This window comes from Enhydra lutris, unplaced genomic scaffold (assembly GCF_002288905.1).
Source record: "Enhydra lutris kenyoni isolate GAN:26980312 unplaced genomic scaffold, ASM228890v2 scaffoldscaffold28, whole genome shotgun sequence".
Classification (NCBI taxonomy): Eukaryota; Metazoa; Chordata; class Mammalia; order Carnivora; family Mustelidae; genus Enhydra; species Enhydra lutris.
This window is the reverse complement of record NW_019154112.1, coordinates 8,159,562-8,180,393: the sequence shown is the minus strand read 5'-3', so window position 1 is coordinate 8,180,393 and position 20,832 is coordinate 8,159,562. Positions and strand designations below refer to the sequence as shown.

The 20,832-nt window shown below is 39.6% G+C and overlaps 1 protein-coding gene across 1 annotated transcript in view; it reads left to right on the top strand.

The window, feature by feature from the left end:
* LOC111152340 (CD109 molecule) overlaps positions 1-20,832 on the top strand; it is a 128,326-nt gene that overhangs the window by 41,989 nt on the left and 65,505 nt on the right. Inside the window, exons 6-7 of the mRNA XM_022510840.1 lie at positions 16,530-16,569; positions 19,216-19,300. Of these exons, the coding sequence (XP_022366548.1) occupies positions 16,530-16,569; positions 19,216-19,300 (125 nt within the window). The remainder of the gene's footprint in view (positions 1-16,529; positions 16,570-19,215; positions 19,301-20,832) is intronic.

The window sequence follows — 20,832 nt, the reverse complement described above, 5'->3', positions numbered from 1 at the left end:
GCAATGGGCAGAGGTGAGCACCTCGTTCTCCATTCTTCTCTGGGCCCTGATACACATCTCTACTACAGCACTTGCCAGTCAGAGTAGCTGTTTCCTTGTTTTATTGTGGCAAAATATAAATAACATAAAATTTACCTTTGTAGCCATTTTAAAAAATTTATTTTTTTTATTTAAAAAATTTTTTATAAACATATAATGTATTATTAGCCTCAGGGGTACAGGTCTGTGAATCTCCAGGTTTACACACTTCACAGCACTCACCATAGCACATACCCTCACCAATGTCCATAACCCCACCACCCTCTCCCTACCTTTGTAGCCATTTTTAAGTGTATCATGTTCAGTGGCATCGAGTGCATTTATATCCATCACCACCGCCAATTTCCAGAATTTGTTTCATCTTTGCAAACTGTGATCAGTGTAGTTTTTAAAAATATGACTGCCTTGTTTATTAGACTGTGAGTTCCTTGAAGATAGGAGTTCTGTTTTATTAATTTTCATATTTATTCTGTCTAATGGAGTATCTGACCTTTTGTGTGAACTCGTTCATACCTGAGGGATGAAAAAAATGAATGAACAGTTTCTCCTAGGCTATTGCCATTGGTTATTATCCTTTGCTTTTTTTTTTTTTTTAAGATTTTATTTACTTATTTGAAAGAGAGAGAGAGGGAGAGTGTGCACAAGCAGGAGGGAGAGGGAGAGGGAGAAGCCGGCTTCCCCCTGAGCAGAGAGCCCGATGTGGAGCTCGATCCCAGGACCTGGGATCATGACCTGAGCCAAAGGCAGACAATTAACTGACTGAGCCACCCAGATCCCAGTGGTGTGCATTTTAATTTCTGGATCCCAACTTAAGTTTTGTGAGGAGTTCCTTGTCATGTTCTTCCTCTCCTAAAGCTACCCTAGGACTGCCCTTCCTTTCAAGTGTGTCTTACCTATAGCTCTCTTCAGGTACCTCTTTTTGGCATCAGGTGGAAACTCTGAGATCAGACGTTAGCATGTCCTGATCCTCAGTGAAATGGAGGATCTTGGGAGGCTGTCAGCCTGTAGCAAGTTTCCCCAGATCCATCTCTTCATTTTATGGAGGAGGAATTGGAGAGAAGGGATGTGACCTGGTGGTTAGGCTTACACGGTATTGTGGTAGCATCAGGGCTCAAAGCCAGATCTCCTGACACCTTCATCTGTAGAACATTAAACTATCTAGTATGTGTAGCAATTGCTCTTTAAAGGTGGTCACCTTTTTGGTTGAGTTAACAGAGCTTGTTGTACGCATTGGCGGAGAAGATGCCTACATCTGTGACGTGATTCGCGGGTGCCATACAATCACTCCTTCATACATTGGCTTGTTTTTTTTTTTTTTTTTGCTTCTTTTCTGGCTTTTTAAGTTTTTATTTTAATTCCAGTTAGTTAACATACAGTGTAATATTAGTCTCAGATGTACAATATGGTGATTTAACACTTCCGTACATCACCCGTGCTCATCATGACAAGTGCCCTCCTTAATCTCCATCAGCTATTTCCCTCATCCTCCCACCGCCCTCCCCTCTGGTAACCATCAGTGTGTTCTCTGTAGTTAAGAGTCTGTTTCTTGACTTTTCTCTCTCTTTTTTCCTTTGCTCATTTGTTTTGTTCTTAAATTCCACAAATTCATAAGTGAAATCTTATGGTATTTGTCTTTCTTTGACTGATTTATTTTGCTTTAGCATTATATACTCTAACTATCCATGTTGTTGCGAATGGCAAGATTTCATCCTTTTTTATGGCTTAATAATATTCCACTATATATGTGCATGTGTATATATGCCATACATATTTGCCACATCATCTTTATCCATTCATCCATTAGTGGACACTTAGTTTGCTTCCATAGTGTGGCTATTGTAAATAATACTGCTGTAAACATTGGGTGCATGTATCCTTTTGAATTAGTATTTTTGTGTCCTTTGGGTAATTACCCAGTAGCATGATTGCTGGATCACAGGGTAGCTCTATTTTTAACTTTTTGAGGAACCTCCACACTGTCTTCCACAATGACTGCACCAGTTTGCATTCCCACTGACAGTGCCCGAGTTTTCCTTTTTCTCCATATCCTTGCCAACATGTGTTGTTGATTTTAGCTCTTCTGACAGGTATGAAGTGATATCTCATTGTATCTTTGATTTGCATTTCCCTGACAGTAAGTGATGATGAAGATCTTTTCATGTGTCTGTTGTCCATCTATACGTCTTCTTGGGAGAAGTGTCTGTTCGTGTCTTCTGCCCATTTTAAAATCAGATTACTTATTTTTTGAGTGTTGAGTTTTATCAGTTCTTTATATATTTTGGATTCTAACCCTTTATTGGATATGTCATTTGCAAATCTTTTCTCCCATTCAGTAGGTTGCCTTTTAATTTTATTGATTCTTTCCTTAATTGTGCAGAAGCTTTTTATTTTGATGTAGTCCCAATAGTTTATTTTTGCTTTTGTTTCCCTTGCCTCAGGAGACCTATTTAAAAAGAAGTTTCTATGGCTGGTGTCAAAGGGGTTACTGTCAATGTTCTCATCAAAGATTTATTTATTTGAGAGAGAGAGGGAGAGAGAGAGAGAGTGAAAGAGTGTGTGGGAGGAGGGGCAAAGGAAGCAGGAGAGAGAGAATTTCAGTAGACTCTCCACTGATCACAGAGCCCTCTGTGGACCTTGATCCTGTGATCCTGAGATCATGACCTGAGACAAAATCAAGAGTCTTGATGCTTAACCACCTGAACCACCCAGGCACCCCTGCCTATGTTCTCTTCTAGGGTTTTTATGGTTTCAGGTCTCATATTTAGGTCTTTCATCCATTTTGAATTTTTTGTGTGTGTGTGTGGTATAAGAAAGTGGTTGAGTTTCATTCTTTTGCATGTAGCTGTCCAGTTTTCCCAGCACCATTTGTGGAATAGATTGTCTTTTTTCCATTGGATATTCTTTCCTGCTTTGTCAAAGATTAGTTGTGGGTTTATTTCTGGGTTTTCTGTTCTGTTCTATTGATCTATGTGTCTGTTTTTGTTCCAGTATGCAGTGTATTAAATAGTTATATCTTAATGTTATTATAGTTCAATATCAAAACAATAAACTTACATTGATAGGATATGTGTGTATAGTTCTGTAAGATGCTTAGTTTTCTTTTTTTTTTTTTTTAAAGATTTTATTTATTTATTTGACCGAGAGATCACAAGCAGGCAGAGAGGCAGGCAGAGAGAGGAGGAAGCAGGCTCCCTGCTGAGCAGAGAGTCCGATGTGGGACTCGATCCCAGGACCCTGAGATCATGACCTGAGCCGAAGGCAGCGGCTTAACCCACTGAGCCACCCAGGTGCCCCAGATGCTTAGTTTTCAATGGCAGAGGGAGTTTTGGAAGATTACAACTCATTGGACTCTGCTAGTGGCAGTCCTGGGTACCAGGGTAGGTCACTAAAATGAGTACTATGTCGGGTAGAGTGAGAAAAGGAGAAATGAGCAAGAAATGGAATTATTTTGCTTCAAGGGTAACTTTGCCATTCAATACAAAGTTGTAGCTACATTTCTGCTTTTTCATCTTGTTTGAGATAGGTGCCCAAGAAAGGGGATCATGGGGCACATCTTTAAAAACTTTTATTTTTTTCAATTTTCAGGAGAAACAAGGTTAAGTGGATGGTTTTTGTTTGTTTGCTTGCTTGTTTTAAAAAGAGTGTGCTTCTAGTTAGCACTTTTCTGCTATGGAAACCAGTTTGTTTCTTGTACAACATAAATTTGTACTGCAGATGGAGAAACCTTTTAGAACTTTGCATGTACTTGTGGTATTGGGTGTCTGGACCACCATGGAGTCTTACATGGTCTATGTCTTTGTTATTGGTTAGATCCATTTTCCCCAAGTCCCGTTACTATGAGTAACTATTAGGTATAGACTAGTTTAGTTCCAGTCTTGATGAGTATCAGAATATTGTCATTCTTTATAATGAGAGAAGGGATTCAGGAAAATGCTGTCTCATGGGAGAGATTCTGCCCCACCCCCTCACTCTCAGTAGGTAATCTTTCTTTTTACTTCATAAACAAAGCAGAACTTGTTAGATAGGAATTTTTTAAATTCCTCTGCCAGATCTATGTGTCTACCTGTGTGTGCGCCCATCTCAGGGTCATCCTCTTTCCAGAAGAGATGTAATTCTTCATATCTAAGACCAAAACCTCAACCTCTTCCTTGGCTTCTCCCTTCTACTTTTTCAGAAATCTTAACAGTATTTATGATCTCTTCTTTCTCCATCTTCTACCTGGATCTCTCTGTCTTTGTCTCCAGGATCTTTCCACAAAGTCTAGTCTGTTCAAATCTCTTACATGATTAAGGGAAAGGGAGAGAGAGAGTGAGAGAAAGAGTGAGAGTGGAACAGAGAGAGATTGGGAAGGGTCACTGAACTCTGCCCCTAGTTTCCTTTCTAGTAACTTCACTTTCTTTATCTTTCCCATTCTAGCCAATCCACCAAAAAAAGGGTTGTCTTAATCTCTTCCTCAGTTGTTTGGGACTTAGGTTTCTTTCTACAGGTTTGCTAGTCTGAATTCTTCTCCTTATCTTGTTTTGTCATTTATTCTTTCTTACATATGGGCATATCGTAAGGTTTGGCCTTAAGTTTCTTTCATTTCTCACTCTAGACCATGTCATCCATAGATATGGTTGTATTTTCCATCTATACACCAATGACTTTCAGATTTGTCTGAGAGAACCCAGACCTCTGTGTTCCAGACCTTTATAACAATCAACCTATTTAACATCTCTACTTGGATGTTTTAAAGTCTTCCTAATCTCCTCACGTCTGATATTTCATTCTCATAATCTACCCTCACCACATCTGGCTCTTCTCCAGCATTCTCTAGCTTATTGAATTACTCTACCATCTATCCAGTTGTGCAAGCTGGTAACCTTGGAGTTACTTGGAGTTCTCCCGTCATCTCATGCTCTGTCACCATCCTAATTACCCCGACCTTCACTGATTCCCATAGATAGTATCCTTAAATATATTCCAAATCCATCTACTTCTACTTCTCTTTATTTCCACCTCTACCTTTTTTGTCCAAGCCTCCCTCATATTTTCCTAGATATTTGCGATGTCTCTTAATTTATCTCCCTAAATTTGCTCTTTTCCCCTTGCAACCAGTTCCCTGCCCAGCAGTGAAAGTAATGTAAACATTAAATTGGATCATGTTCTTCCTCAGCTTAAAACTCTCCACAGGCTTTCCATTGTCCATTCATATATTTCACCATAGTCTACATAAGGCCCTGCTATGAACTACTTTTCCAGCCTCATCTTCAGAGGTCATAATTCCCTATAAATTTGATTCACAGATTTTATCATTGTCTATAATTATATATTCATGTGTGTGATTATTTGATTAATATCTTCTTTCTACCAGATTAGAAGCCTCATCCTGGGCAAGTGTATCTCTGTCACTGAGCACAATGCTAAGCGTACTTAGGTGCATTACTTCTCTGTTGTAGGGTGGATGAATGAATACATTTGCTCTGTTTGGGCTGCAGTTCTCTTCTCTGATTCAGCAGCTCTGGGGTGGGAATGGGGCATCTCTGCTTCTTGAATTTACCACAGTTGATCCTGATGCCTGGGCTGAAAACCCCGGGAGGAATATGTTGCAACTACAGTGTGACCACAGATGTTTAGACTCTAAACAGGAAAGGCGAGGATCATGTTGATGTTAACCAACATTTCTGTTCTTTCACACATCTATCATTTCTCCAAGTAGGTCAATATCCACTGACACTTTTATGGATGGTATTTTCACTGTGATTTCTTGATAGTTTTTAAGTTCTTTGCTAATTTTGTGGTCGAAATGAAAGAGGGAAAAAGATGAGATCCTACACAATTACTGTTCTGTAAGTATTACGGTAAAGCATAGGAAAATTAATAAGCATCTGCATAAAACTAAAAATAAGGAATTTTCCTATTGTGTGTTTGGTGGGAAGAAACACCAGTCAGTAAACATCTAAAGACGATAAGACACAGGCCCCACTATGAAGGAGCTTAGAGTCAGGGAAGTCTTCATGTATAAATGCAGAGCATTAGATTGGGAGTTACGGGACATGGGGCCTTATGCTGTAGTCGAGGGATTGTGGACAGGTGGTGTCAGCCATGGATCTGTTTCCTCAGCTGAAAATAAGTCCTGTAAAAAAAAAAAAGTCCTCTTGGGGCAGAGGACTTGTAAGCCTCTTCATGCCTTTAAAATTCCGTGCTTCAACTAGATGGAGGTGGATGACACTCCAGAAGTCAGATGGGGACCATGGCAGTAGAGGTGGCATGAGGCTTGGAGCTGGGTGAGTTGGGAGCAGACACTTGCCTGGAGTGGAGGTCCTGCAGAGGACTGTGAGAAGAGTGTGTGGGTCGAGGTGTGGAATATATTGGATATCAGGCTCATGTTTTAGATTTCATTTTGTGCACGGGAGGAGGGGAGCTCTAAAAACTTGATTTTACTTTGAATGTTAATGTTATGAATTTCATGTAAGACTTCTGAGGACAAAGAAAGCAAAAATTATGTGTGAATGAGTCTCTTATTATAAAAGATACAAAAATTACACTTACTATTTTCCTCTGATTATACAAGTAATGCATGCTCAATATAAAAACACCGAAATATGGGGCACCTGGGTGGCTCAGTGGGTTAAAGCTTCTGCCTTCGGCTCAGGTCTTGATCCCGGGGTCCTGGGATCAAGCCCCGCAACGGGTTATCTGCTCAGCAGGGAGCCTGCTTCCTCCTCTCTCTCTGCCTGCCTCTCTGCCTACTTGTGATCTCTGCCTGTCAAATAAATAAATAAAATCTTTAAACAAACAAACAAACAAACAAAAAACAAACACCGAAATATTATGCAGTGGACAGAATGACGTGCTTATGAGAAACCCCTGGACGAGAAATATATGTCATCATTATTTGTTGTCTTGTTGACTTCTGTAGTATGACATGATTGCAGTAGTATTTTAGGAAGATTGCAGCACGTGGAGGTGATTAAAAGGAGAGGAGCCGAAGGCAGGGAGAGGGCCAGGGGCTTAGTATCATTGCTTTGCAAATACAGCCTATACAGCCTACCTTCTGTGTTAGGTGATAGTAGTCTAGTCTGAAGGTAACAGAGGGTTGCTTTAGGGGAGCAGCATGAACTCAAGAAGAATGGGTGAATTCAAGAGACACTTTAAAGGATGATTCATCAGGTTTAGGTACTGATTGGATCGTGATTGTGAAAGGGAGAAAAAGGAGTAAAAGGTGTTAAGTTAACTAAAGAAGCCATTAGACGGATGTGGTTCTGTTCCCATGGCGGACTACTTAAGCAAACTAGAATCTAAGTCTGCAAATCCCTCAAGGTTATGAAATCAAAATGCTAGGGATAACAAGTCACAAACAGTCAAAGAGACTTCAAGTTACAGCCAGTCAATACTTTCCTTATTTTGCTTCCATCTTTTCTCTGTGAAAGTTTCTCCCTGAGCTCCTGTTGGTAGAGGATGCCTGACCCCTTGCGGTTCAGGACTGCCCACTGCCAATCAATTTTTGTTCACATAAACTCTTTAAAATCTTTAATGTGCCCCAGCTTACCTTTTGATGAGTTGACTCTGGAATTTCAAGGGTGATCTCTGGGAGAATCATCTGTTACAAGGGAAGTTAGGGCCAGAAGCTTGGTTTAGCGGAGAGAGGGGGCAGGCTGATCAGAGGGAAATCACTACATTTACCAGCTAAACAGAGGAGCCACCCAGAGCACAGGAACGAACAGCCAGGTTTGGAATGAGAAAACCCAGAGTGCAGGCACAGAGCAGAGGAGACGGGATTCAGAGAGGGTGGCCCACACAGTTAGGTGCTGCACAGGCCTCCAGGAGAACCTGGCCTGAGAGAGAGGCCACGGGCAATTAGCAGAGGCAAGCAGCCATCACTTAGTGAGCACCCTTCCAGACCAGTGACATGGAAGAGGCAGAGTCCAGGTGACAATAAAGAGTATAGACAGCTCATTTAAAACTTTTGTTTCTAAGGAGAGAATTAATATAGTATACTGTGGGCACAACAACAAAAACACCATGTGATTTTGTTCATATTATGGTAAAGTAGACATTTGTGGAAGAGTCGAGAAATCTAACCATAAGGTTCTAGTGGGAAACTAGGAGTCAGAATTGTTGATACCTTCTGCAACCCCAGCCTTTCTTAACATGAACAGCTGGCCAGTTTGGGATGCCCAGTTATTTGTGTGGGACTCTGACATTGAACATGTATAACTGAAAGGTACAGTATGAAAACCACAGCATTATTCTTTTGCCATTTAGTCTTGTTCTTTGGGAACAATTCTTTCCTATTACTTGGTTGAAATGTAAGCCAAATCCCACCATTTCCCTGGCTATTTTTTTGTAATAAAAGTTCTGTCATTTTTGGTTATATTTACACACAAAGAAGAGTCTATGTTCAACAACTAATATGTCCAGTCCAATAAAGTCAAGTGCTGTCTTCTCCCAGTTTGGGTCTTCTCTGGTCTGGCTATCTCTCTCTGGCTCATTACACTGTGTTTGATAACTCCAGGATTGAACAGGGTGGAGGGAAGAGAGGCAAGGGGTTAAAAAATCCTTACTTGAGACTTCAAGCTCTATTACAAAGCTGTAATCATCAAAACAGTATGGTACACCTACACTGTTGGTGGGAATGCAAGCTGGTGCAGCCACTCTGGAAAACAGCATGGAGGTTCCTCAGAAAGTTGAAAACAGAGCTACGTTACAACCCGGCAATTGTATTACTGGGTATTTACCATAAAGATGCAAATGTTGTGATCTGAAGGGGCACCTGCCCCCGAATGTTTATAGGAGCAATGTCCACAGTGGCCAAACTATGGAAAGAGCCTAAATGTCCATCGACAGATGAATGGATAAAGAAGATGTGGTGTATATGTACAATGAAATACTATGCAGCCATCAAAAGAAATGAAATCTTGCCATTTGCAATGACGTGGATAGAACTAGAGGGTATTATGCTGAGTGAAATAAGTCAATCAGAGAAAGACAATTATCATATGATCTCCCTGATATGAGGAATTTGAGAGGCAGAGTGGAGGGTTTGGGGGGTAGGGAAGGAAAAAAATGAAACAGATGAGATCGGGAGTGAGACAAACCATAAGAGACTCTTACTCTCATAAAACAAACTGAAGGTTGCTGGGGGGTGGGAGGGTAGGGAGAGGGTGATTGGGTTATGGACACTGGGGAGGGTATGTGCTATGGTGAGTGCTGTGAAATGTGTAAGCCTGATGATTCACAGACCTGTACCCCTGGGGCAAATAATACTTTACATGTTAATAAAAATAATTTTTAAAAATCCTTACTTGATTTTTGATCAATTTGCCAATATATCTCCTACAGTTTAATATGGTTCAATGTCAATTATGAAAGAAATTGAAGAGGATACAAAGACAGGCTCATGGATTGGAAGAAAAAACATTGTTAAATGTCTATACTACCAAAGAAATCTACATAATCAGTGGAATCTTGACCAAAATAGCACCAGCATTTTTTACAGAGCTGGAACAAACAATCCTGAAATGTCTCTGGAACCACAAAAGACCCCAAATAACCAAAGCATTCCTAAAAAAGAGAAACAAAACTGGAGGTATCATGATTCTGGACTTTGAGCTATATTACAAAGCTGTAGTAATCAAGATAGTAGGTGCTTACACAAAGACAAACACATAGATCAAACAGATCAGAATAGAAAACCCAGAAATGGACCCACACTATATGGTCAACTAGTTTGAGACAAAGCAAGAAAGAATACCCAGTGGAAAAAGGGCAGTCTCTTCAACAAATGGTGTTGGGAAAACTGGACAGCTACATGCCGATAAATGAAACTGGACCACTTTCTTATACCACACACAAAAATAAATTCAGAATAGATGAAAGACCTAAATGTGATACAGAAAACCATCAAAATCCTGGAGGAGCATAGGCAGCAACCTCTTTGACCTAGGCCGCAGCAACTTATTAGACACGCTGCCAGAGGCAAGGGAAACAAAAGCAAAAATCAACTGTTGGGTCTTCATCAGATAAAAAGCTTCACAGAGAAGGAAACAGTCAGCAAAATTAAAAGGCAATCTACAGAATGGGAAAAGATATTTGGAAATGACATATCTGATAAAGGGTTAGTATCCAAAATCTATAAAGAACTTACCAACTCAAAACCCAAAAAACAAATAACGCAGTCAGGAAATGGGCAGAAGACATGAATAGACATTTTTCCAAAGAAGACACCCAGATGGCCAACAGACGCATGAAAAGATGCTTAAAATCACTCACCATCAGGAAATACAAATCAAAGCCACGATAAGATACCACCACATAACAGTGAGAATGGCTAAAATTAACAACATAGGAAAAAACAGATGTTGGTGAGGATGTAGATAAAGGGGAACACTCATACTGTTGGTGGGAATGCAAACTGATGCAGGCACTCTGGAAAACAGTATGGAGGTTCCTCAAAAAGTTAAAAATAGAATGACCCTGTGATCCAGCAATTGCACTACAAGGTTATTTACCCAAAGATACAAAAATACAGATTCAAGGGATACATGCACCCCAATATTTATAGCAGCATTGTTAACAGTAGGTAAACTGGGGAAAGAGCACAAAATATCCATCTGTTGATCAATGGATACAGAAGATGTGGTTATTTATATACCTATACGTGTGTGTGTGTGTGTGTGTGTGTGTGTGTGTATTACTCAGCCATCATAAAGAATGAAATCTTTTGATTTGCAACGATGTGGATAGAGCTAGAGGGTATTATGCTAAGTGAGATAAGTGAGTCAGAGAAAGACAAATACCAGATGAATTTAAGAAACAAAACAGCTGAACATATGGGAAGAAGGGGGAAGAGAAAGAGGGAAACAAACCATGAGAGAATCTTAATGATACACAACAAATTGAGGGTTGATGGAGGGCGTGGGTGGGGGATGGGCTAAATGGGTGATGGACATTAAGGAGGGCACTTGGGATGAGCACTGGGTGTTGTATATAAGTGGTGAGTCACTAAATTCTACTCCCGAGACCAATATTACACTGTATGTTAACTAACTAGAATTTAAATTAAAAAAGTAGAAAAAAATATGGTTCCATGTCATACCATGGACTGTTGTCATCTGGCATTAGTGTTCTCAGGGCTTGGCAGGCATTAAAAACTAACACTTTCCTTCATCAGACTCTTCTGTGGGCTCTTTGGAGCTCCCCTACCATTGCTGGGAGGCTTCGCATTCAGTGTCTTTGGTGGTTTTGAACCCGTCTCCTCCTCTGGTAGCTCTTAACTTTGTCTTCAGCACCTGGACATCTATAGGATACCTCCAGCTTCCCCCTCCAGAGGTGCTCCCCATCTGGAAGGTGTTTTTTTTTTGTTTTTTTTAAAGATTTTATTTATTTATTTGTCAGAGAGAGAGAGGGAGAGAGAGCAAGCACAGGCAGACAGAATGGCAGGCAGAGGCCGAGGGAGAAGCAGGCTCCCTGATGAGCAAGGAGCCCGATGTGGGACTCGATCCCAGGACGCTGGGATCATGACCTGAGCCGAAGGCAGCTGCTTAACCAACTGAGCCACCCAGGCGTCCCTGGAAGGTGTTTTTGATCAGGATAGAAGACAGCCCCATGCTGACTCTTTTTTTGCATTTCTAGTTGAGGGAAATTGCTTATCCTTTCTTAGCCTCTTGCAAGTCCGTAGGCACAGGCCACTCCCAGTGCAGCACTGCGTCTTGGCTTAGCTGTCCATACAGCTGGCCAATACCAGTATTTTGCTCTTAGATTGTCCAGGCATGTCAAGTGCCTGCCTACAGCCACTGATGTGTGAAAGCACATCAAAAGCTTTCTCCCAAAGTTCCTTTCTAGTTTATTTCCATCTTGACCTTTTTGGTTAGGAGTTGCAAAACGAGCTTTTGGAAACCTCCTTTGTAAGCCCTGTGGGCTAGCTTACACTTGGCTTGGGAATGTGGATGTAGTTGGCATCTGTGGTCTTGGGGGACAGAGCCAAAACTGAGTTTGAAATAATTCTGTATTTGTTATGTGTGGATTTAAAAAAGCTCAGTGTCTTTCTTAATCTTTAAATACAAATTAAATCCAGACACTGGAGATCGGTGCTGAAGCAGACTTTTGGGAAATTGAAACGATCATGAATGAACATAAATGTGCAAGTAAAAATCCACTCAGCACCTTTAGTTCTGTTTCTGGCATTTCTTTTTATTCCAGAAGCAAGAGTTAAAAGTTGCTGACCTGCATTTTACCATATATATATTTTAAAAGGTCAGGTAGCATGTCATATTCCTTCAAGTTTATTAAAAATAGGAATTCTCTCAAGAGTTGCATGGCTTTGTGGCTAGAGAAGAGAAAGTCTGTAACTGGAATAGATGTTTTTAGCAATTCACGTGTCTTTAGTCTGCATCCAGTCATAGCATATTTTTTAGGAACTAGTAAAAGTAGTGTATTTTCTCTTTTCTCTTTTATTTGACCGATGTTTTGAACATATACCGTCCCAATGAACTATTGGTTTAGGGATAAGGGGAATAAAGAAATTGCAGAGATTACTGAGAATACCTCCTGGTTTGTCTTCTCCGTTTCTCCTTTAGAGTTTGTTTTGAAAGTCTAGTTGAGGGGCGCCTGGATGGCTCAGTGGGTTAAGCCACTGCCTTCGGCTCAGGTCATGATCTCAGGGTCCTGGGATCGAGTCCCACATCGGGCTCTCTGCTCAGCAGGGACCCTGCTTCCCTCTCTCTCTCTGCCTGCCTCTCTGCTACTTGTGATCTCTCTCTGTCATATAAATAAGTGAAATCTTAAAAAAAAAAGTCTAGTTGAGACAGGCTTCCATCTCATACGAATCAAGGGGGAATGTATGTGGTAAGAGCAGGCTTTGTGAGGGAGTGCTTTCCCCATGGAAGAGTGACCACCTGGGACAAGCAGAACTGAGAGGATGTTGATGAGTCATGTATTCTTGCCCCTGGAAAGGGGTTGGCCTGCAAGACACGCTGCTCAAGTATTTACTCTTTCAGGTCAGCCTTCCTTTCCTGTTGCTGGCAGAGTGAATGAGCACAAACCATATTTGATGAGCTGGAATAAACATGAAAACTCATGTTGAGGCAGATTGTTTCTGTGGAACTGAAGGAAGATTGTTTAGCCAATGAAATCGTGCTTCCTACAAAAGCGCTGTATTTTTTTTTTCCTTTTTCTTTCTTCTCCATTGTTCTAGCTAAGATTAGTCAGTTTAGTTCAGCTAGAGTTGACGTAGAACAGTTTGGAAATACATTTTATTTTTTAGATCAGGGTTAAGCAAGCTGTGGCCTAATGGCCAAATCCAGCCCAACAGCTACATCTGTTTTTGTAAATAAAGTTTTATTGGAACACACTCAGTCTCATTTACCTCTTGTCTCAAAGCAGAGTGGAGTGGTTGCAGCAGGAACCATATGGGCTTGCAAAGCCTAAAATATTTGCTATCTGGCTCTTTATGGGAAAACTTCATAAATACCTGTTTAGGCTTATGGAAGTATTCAGTATCAGTATTTTTATGGTTATATATGACAAATTGCTATTAATTCTCTGATTTATTATTAGTTTCAAGTATTTCAATATCTTATATCAGTCCTGATGATAGGTTTTATAAATATATTTAATAAAAATCACTAAACTCATTGTGGGAATTGGTATGACCCGATTGCCTAATGGATAATATGTTGGAAATTACAAAGCTCATTTCTGCTTTTGAAACCCCTTGGAAAGTAAAAGAATTTATTTCTTGATTTGCATTTCACCACTTATAAACACCCTGGGAAAACCTCATCCAGGACAAAGCACCCTGTCAGCACTCAGTTACAAAATGATTTCGTGATTTACTGGAACAATTTAAACTGACAGTGAAAAGAAGCACTTCTTTGCTGCCCATTAGTGTTGCATGCAGTTAGCATCTTCTATGCTTTGACATTTATATTCCTTCCAAGAACAGGGCAGAGAATTAAGGTTCCTCTGTGGGCCATTTGCCAAATGGCCATGTCTCTTCAGGGTTGTCTGATTCTTCTCATGAGAAGGTTGTTTCAATTTCTGGTAAGAGATGCTGTATGATAATTGAGGCCAAGCTGAGGAGCCCTGTAAGAACCAGCCTGTGGACAAGAATCCATTTGTTCATTCGTTTATACATACATTCATTCAACAAACATTGAAGGCATGCTGCATTAGGTGCTGGGTCCCCAGTGATTTCATAGTCTGTTCTAGGATATGGATACAAAGCAGATAATTATAATATATTGTGTTAAGTACAACAATTGAGTTACACACGAGTTATTATGGGAGGGAATGGTATCTAACTCAGTAGGGGGAAAGGCACATAAGAAAAGGTCCCTGGGCGAGGCTAAGTCCTGTTAAAGAAGTCCAACACATTCTGTGGGACATTCAGGTGGAGATGTACAGAAAATGGACTTGAGTCTGCATCTCTGGGCTGAGGTATGCATCAGAGATAAAGATTTAGGAGACTTGAGTATAGAGGTGGCAGTTAAAACGAGGAGAGTTGATGAGCTCACTTAAGGGTCTGAAGAATGGGAAGAGCCTCAGGCTCCAGGTCGGTAGGGCCCACATTTCGGGAGCAGAAAGAGAGGACCACTAAAGAAACAAGAAAGTAGTCAGAAAGATACTTAGGAGTACCAAGAGAACAAAAGAGCTGAAAATGTTTTTAGACCGAATGAAAGAGGAGATAGTAAACAGAGAGATGGAAAATCAGGAGTTATCAGGGATGATGAATAATGCAGGAAGCATGAAAGGAGAATTCATTTCAAATGTAATTCACATAACTACATATCTGTTAAATAATTGCCTAAAACTTGGTTTCAAGGCTGTTGTTTAACGTAGGCCCAAACAAATTAGTTGATTTCCTACATTTGTCAAATCTACTACTATTTACCTAACACATATTGATTGAGCACTTTTTTGGTATTAGACACTCTTAGGCTGGCAGCTCAAGGGATAAATTATGAGGGGTAAAAAAAACCAAGCAAGGACCTGGCCCTCAAAGAACTTGTGGCAAGATAAACTACATCCCTAAATATTTATGATACACTTTTTACAGGGTGCAAAGGGACAGAAGGAAGAACTAAAGAGCATGGAGGCTCAGAGTGCTGAGATTGCTCTTAAATTGGGGTTTCGGGGAAGCAGTAATGTTTGAGCTAAGTCTCGGAAGATGAATAGGGATGGAAGTAATGTGTAGGTCAAGCTTAGGGGAGAGTAGGAGCCAAGGCACAGTGCATGAAACTGGAAACAAATTAGAATTTATAAAGGAGCCTAATATAGGTAATTTGTAACATTCCTATATAGGACATGAAAACAATTTAAGATAGAAGCCACAAATGTAGATTCTTATGACTTTGATCAACACAATTTTTTTGGGATCTACTTTAAATGACATCATCAAGATCAAGTTTTAGACAATTATTTTGTTGGCATATAAGCGGTTACATTTGTTTCATACTTTGATTGCACTCTATCCTTTTAGGATTAAAAATAACTTGTTCAGTTGGGACGCCTGGGTGGCTCAGTTGGTTAAGCGGCTGCCTTCGGCTCGGGTCGTGATCCCAGCGTCCTGGGATCGAGTCCCACATCGGGCTCCCTGCTCAGCAGGGAGCCTGCTTCTCCCTCTGCCTCTGCCTGCCACTCTCTCTGCCTGTGCTCACTCTCTCTGACAAATAAATAAAATCTTTAAAAAAAAATAACTTGTTCAGTTGATTTAGATTAACAAAGATGATTTAAAAAACTAATATTCTGTAGTTAGATCTATGTAGTTGCTTTGATAAACATAGGGAATCAGATTTAGAATATGAATTTTATTGGTGGAACTACTTAGTGATATCAAAGAAGTTCTAGTTAATATGTTACTTATGGACTTAGGGTGGACAGAAATATGGGAAACTAGTAAAAATGATAGAATAAGAGGCCACATATTTTCTCGTTGATCTTGGAAAAGGAAATAGTTAACAATATTTGTTAAAATAGGGTAGAATATATTGTATTGCTTTAAGGTTTGCACAAGAAAATGAAAGGTAGAAGATGTTGGTCCAAGATGACTTTGTATTTTTGATTATGTATAAATACTTAAAATATGTGTAACTTTATTTTCTTTATTGGTTTTTTTGAGAGTGATATTCAAAACAAATTTGAAGTCATAGTTTGGCATGTAGTATTCTTGCTTCATAAATTTCTAAAGCATCTAATTTAATTTAGTTTTCATTTCACAAATGATGGAAGTCAAATTAAACAGTTTGTTCACATGACCTGCAGTGAAATATAGAGACAGGTCACCTTTTTATGTTAGTGAATTGACAAGAAACACTAAATGAAATCCCATAGGCTTCATGTCACGGATGACTAAGAGTAAACTTCCACAAGTTAAAATTAACTGTTTTGCTCATTAAATCATTATAAATACAATTAAAAATAATTACCTACATCTTTCTATGTAAGTAAGCAAGCAAAATAATTTAATAAGAACTCATGTTTTCTTGTCTTTTTTTTCCTCCCAATAGGACCAGACATATTATCAATCATTTCAGGTTTCAGAATATGGTAAGAGTTCTTCAATTTATTCTGAAAGAAAAAAATATTTGTTACTTTCCACAGAGATAAGAGAAATTTCCAAGAGATATGTTATTTAAAGTACAAATGCTAGTGAGGGTAAATTCCTGGTGTTTCTTACAGACCTACCTAAACATATTTTTTCCTTTGTAAAAGATATAGAAGGTTATTATAATGAAAAATATACAGAACAGATCACCTGGAGTCCCATTATGTGGTCTCTCTTACGCATACTTTTTTTGTTTTTCTACTTTATTGTGATCTTAACATATTTTAGTTTTTGCAGTAGGCAGAGAGGCAGGCAGAGAGAGAGAGGGCAGCAGGCTCCCGCTGAGCAGAGAGCCTGATGTGGGGCTCGATCCCGCTACCCTGGGATCATGACCTGAGCCGAAGGCAAGAGGCATTAACCCACTGAGCCACCCAGGTGCCCCGTAAATGTTTTTTGACACAACAGTTATTTCCCCTATTTTTCATTTGGTTGGCTTTGGTAAAGATGGTCTGTTTGACTTGGGCAAATCCTTTTCTTGCAGGTGACACATTTATATAACAGTTAGACATGCATAGATAAAAACAGCATGGCCCAACTAGTTTGTTGGTGGATGGAGAGGAAGGAAAGATAAGACTAGGATCTCATCTGTTAGTATAGGATCTGACTGTTAGTTATAATTTGGATGGCTGTTTTGAGGTTACACATGAGATTTTTCATTTGATTTGTGTTACTTTTGACACTGTATCTCATTCAGGCAATAGAAATTCTGGAAAGTGGTTTGGTCACACCTTAGTGGCTCGGAGTCCACATATCTCATACAGCACTGGTCACTCCTAAGTCTCATAATCCACGAGAACAGGGATCAGCAAATTTTAGGCTCTGTGGTCCTTATGTCTTTGTCATAACTACTCAATGTTGCTACGGTCATAGGAAGTAGCCATCGACAATATGTAAGTGAATGTGGCTGTGACCCAATGAAATTTTATTTAGAGACACGGAAATGAAAGTTTCCTATAATTTTTACATGTCATAAAATATTCTTTTGATTCCCCCCCAATGAATTAAAAATTTATGAACTCTTCTTAGCTCATGCTGGTTGTTGTTTACTGACCCCTGATCTGGAACCGTGTTTTTCAAATTGGGGGTCACTTACCACATGTGGCTATTGAGTGCTTGAAGAATGACTAGTCCAAGTGGAAATGTGCTCTAAATGGGTTAATGATCAGATTTTGAAAACTTAGTTAAAAAAAAAAGAAAGGAAAATAGCTCATTAGTAGTAATTTTTTGTATTGAGTACATGTTGAAATGATAATATTTTAGGTATATGGCATCAAATAAAATACTACAAAAATTAATTTCACATGCTTCCTTTTACTTTTTAAATGTGGCTACTAGAAATTTAAAATTATACATGTGGCTCACATTTTATTTCTTTTGGATCACCCTGACCTAGAAGAAGAAATTGGAGGTGGCCAATGTTTATCTAGGCTATTTTCATTTCACATAGAGGTGGTGCTGGGTGGTTATATGTTGTTGAATTGGATATGGTGGAGGTGGGGAACTGATTGCCAACCTATGATGTTTGAGGAATGGACATTTGAATTCTTTGTTCTAAGGAAATTCCACCTCTGAGTGGATCATAATGGCTTTCTTGGCCCGCCAGTCCTAGATTTGTCTAAGACTATTTTGACGTACTAATGGCCTTTGGCCTGGTCTGGAGCTGGAGGTTTGATCTATGCTGTTGACCCATTGGCCTTCTTGACACTTCTCGTGTTAATTGAATGGTGAGGTGGTTTGTAATGAGACTGATCTATTTGTTGAGCTAGTGAAGTTTGAGAAAAAAATTTCTATAGACTGGAAGGATACAATATTTTTTTACTCTGGTGGCATGCTTTATATCAAATAGTGTCCATATTTATAAAATATTTCACATCCTAATTATATAAATCTGACCAAAGTAGGGATTTTTTACTTTGAGATTGACCTCAGAAATCACTGTCATGCAAGAAAAGCATCATTACTTTGTAGTCATATCTTAGTGATTAACTCAGAAATCCTACTACACAACTTTCCCTTCATTGCATTCCATGACATTTAACTGTCTCCAGATTCATCTTTGATTGTCTCAAAGAATAAGGATTCTGTACGACTGCATACATGGTACCATGCAGAGGGGGAGTCTTAGGGCCCTAGGATGTGCTTTTAGTAACCACACTGGAGAATGGTCCTAGGGAAAGGGCTGCTCTAGACGCAACTATTTAACACCTGGCGTGGGAGTATTTTAACAAGCAGTAAGGGAGCACTAATGGGAGATGCCTGGTCTCCCACCATCCGGATGCCTTAGCATCTAGGATTCTGGCTACAATACAGGTTCTACTGTTGAGAAACTTCCAGTGACACAAGTGTCCAGAGCAACTGGCCCCCACTGTCACTGTCTAGTCATCAGCCTCATAAGGTTTCTCATTTTGGCTGAAATGAAGTGCTTTTCATCTATCTGTGTGTTAATGTGTCTTTGGAGTCTAAGGAGTCTAAGTTCAAATAGTACCAATTGTTGACTTCTTTGGAACAACTTAGTCTTTATTTTGTTAAGTTAAAAATGATAGTAAAATAGATTCATTGAGATACTTACGCTTGATTCTCTTTTTCAGTACTACCCAAATTTGAAGTTACTTTGCAGACACCATTATATTGTTCTTTGAATTCTAGGAGCTTAAATGGTACTGTCACAGCAAAGTAAGTATCATTTTTTTAAATGATTTTTTTTTACCATTTACATTTACCAAAAAAAGTACCATTTTTTTAAAATGGCTATATACTGTTATAAAACTGACCAAGAGCTCATTATATACTCCATAATATTAGCACCATGTTCTGTTTATTTATCTATTACTCCAATGAGCAGGGAACAAATATCTGTAATAACTAATTAAGCACGGAACTTGTCTGTACAGGTCTTTGTATCCACCTGCCTGCTTCCACGCTGATCCAATCCTGAAGTATTTCCCACAGACGAGGATCTTTCTGAGACTAGTCAGGGGATTTACATTATAGATTGTTCCAGATTAAAAAAGAAATTGTATCTTTATCCCTCATTCAGCTGACATGGATCGAGGCTACTTAGATCTTCTTTGATCTTAATTTTTTTCTGTCAGTAATGGAGGTTGAATCTTGAGGGAGGAATTTGGTTGTCTTAATGCAATTAGCAAATGAGTAAGAAGTTCTCCCTCCTCATTGTTTCAGTGGACGTACACAGAGAGACTCCAGCCCACCTGTATATAGGTGTATCATGGCTCTCATTATTTTGATCCTCTGGCTCGAACAGCAGAGGGTTTCATTTTGGGGCGGCAGAAAGCATCCCGAGAGTCCCAACCTACCAGAGTTATTCCAGAACAGATCTTATGTAGCTTTCATTTTTTAAAAAAAGTTTTTATTTATTTATTTGACAGACAGAGATCACAAGTAGGCAGAGAGACAGGCAGAGAGAGAGAGAGGAGGAAGCAGGCTCCCTGCTGAGCAGAGAGCCCGATGTGGGGCTCGATCCCAGGACCCTGGGATCATGACCTGAGCTGAAGGCAGAGGCTTTAACCCACTGAGCCATCCAGGCGCCCTGTAGCTTTCATTTTTGATGTGTGACTAGCTGTGCTTTGGTTCCTGAAATTTATTTAGTTTCAGAATTTATTTGTAATGGCTGATAAATACTGGACTCCCTCTCACTGCTTTCTCATAGCCATATTCTTCTCTTGGTGAGGGTTGTGGCAGTGGCAAGTGACGGGCAGTCAGTCTCCTGGTGGAAGAAACCCACAGACAAAACGTTCTGAGGACTCCTACTTCAGATTTTATTTGGAAAAACAAAAACAAAACAAAACACAAAAACCAACCCACGTGAAAATCCTGTGACACAAAAGCAAAAATGTGTCTACAATTTATATACCAACTTAGTGTTCTGCCTGTGTTCAACTAAGAGGTGGCTTCTAATATGAATTTGGGTACTGTGGATGGATTTATGGTTTAGAAAACAAGTAAATGCCTGCGTTTTACAAAATTATTATCATGTCCTTGATCTTAGCTGAAGGCTAAGGATTCTGAGTTTTATTTTGAGTTCTTTGACTAGAGTTTTTAGAACTGTGAGTGCAAATCCACACAAACCATCATCGTCCTCGTGGATTAGGTTGAGTGTGGAAACCTTCTTCGCTTCTGGTTTTTGGTTTTCAGGGCTATGCCAGGGATTCAGTACAATCACTTAGAACTGTGATTCTTGAGCTCTG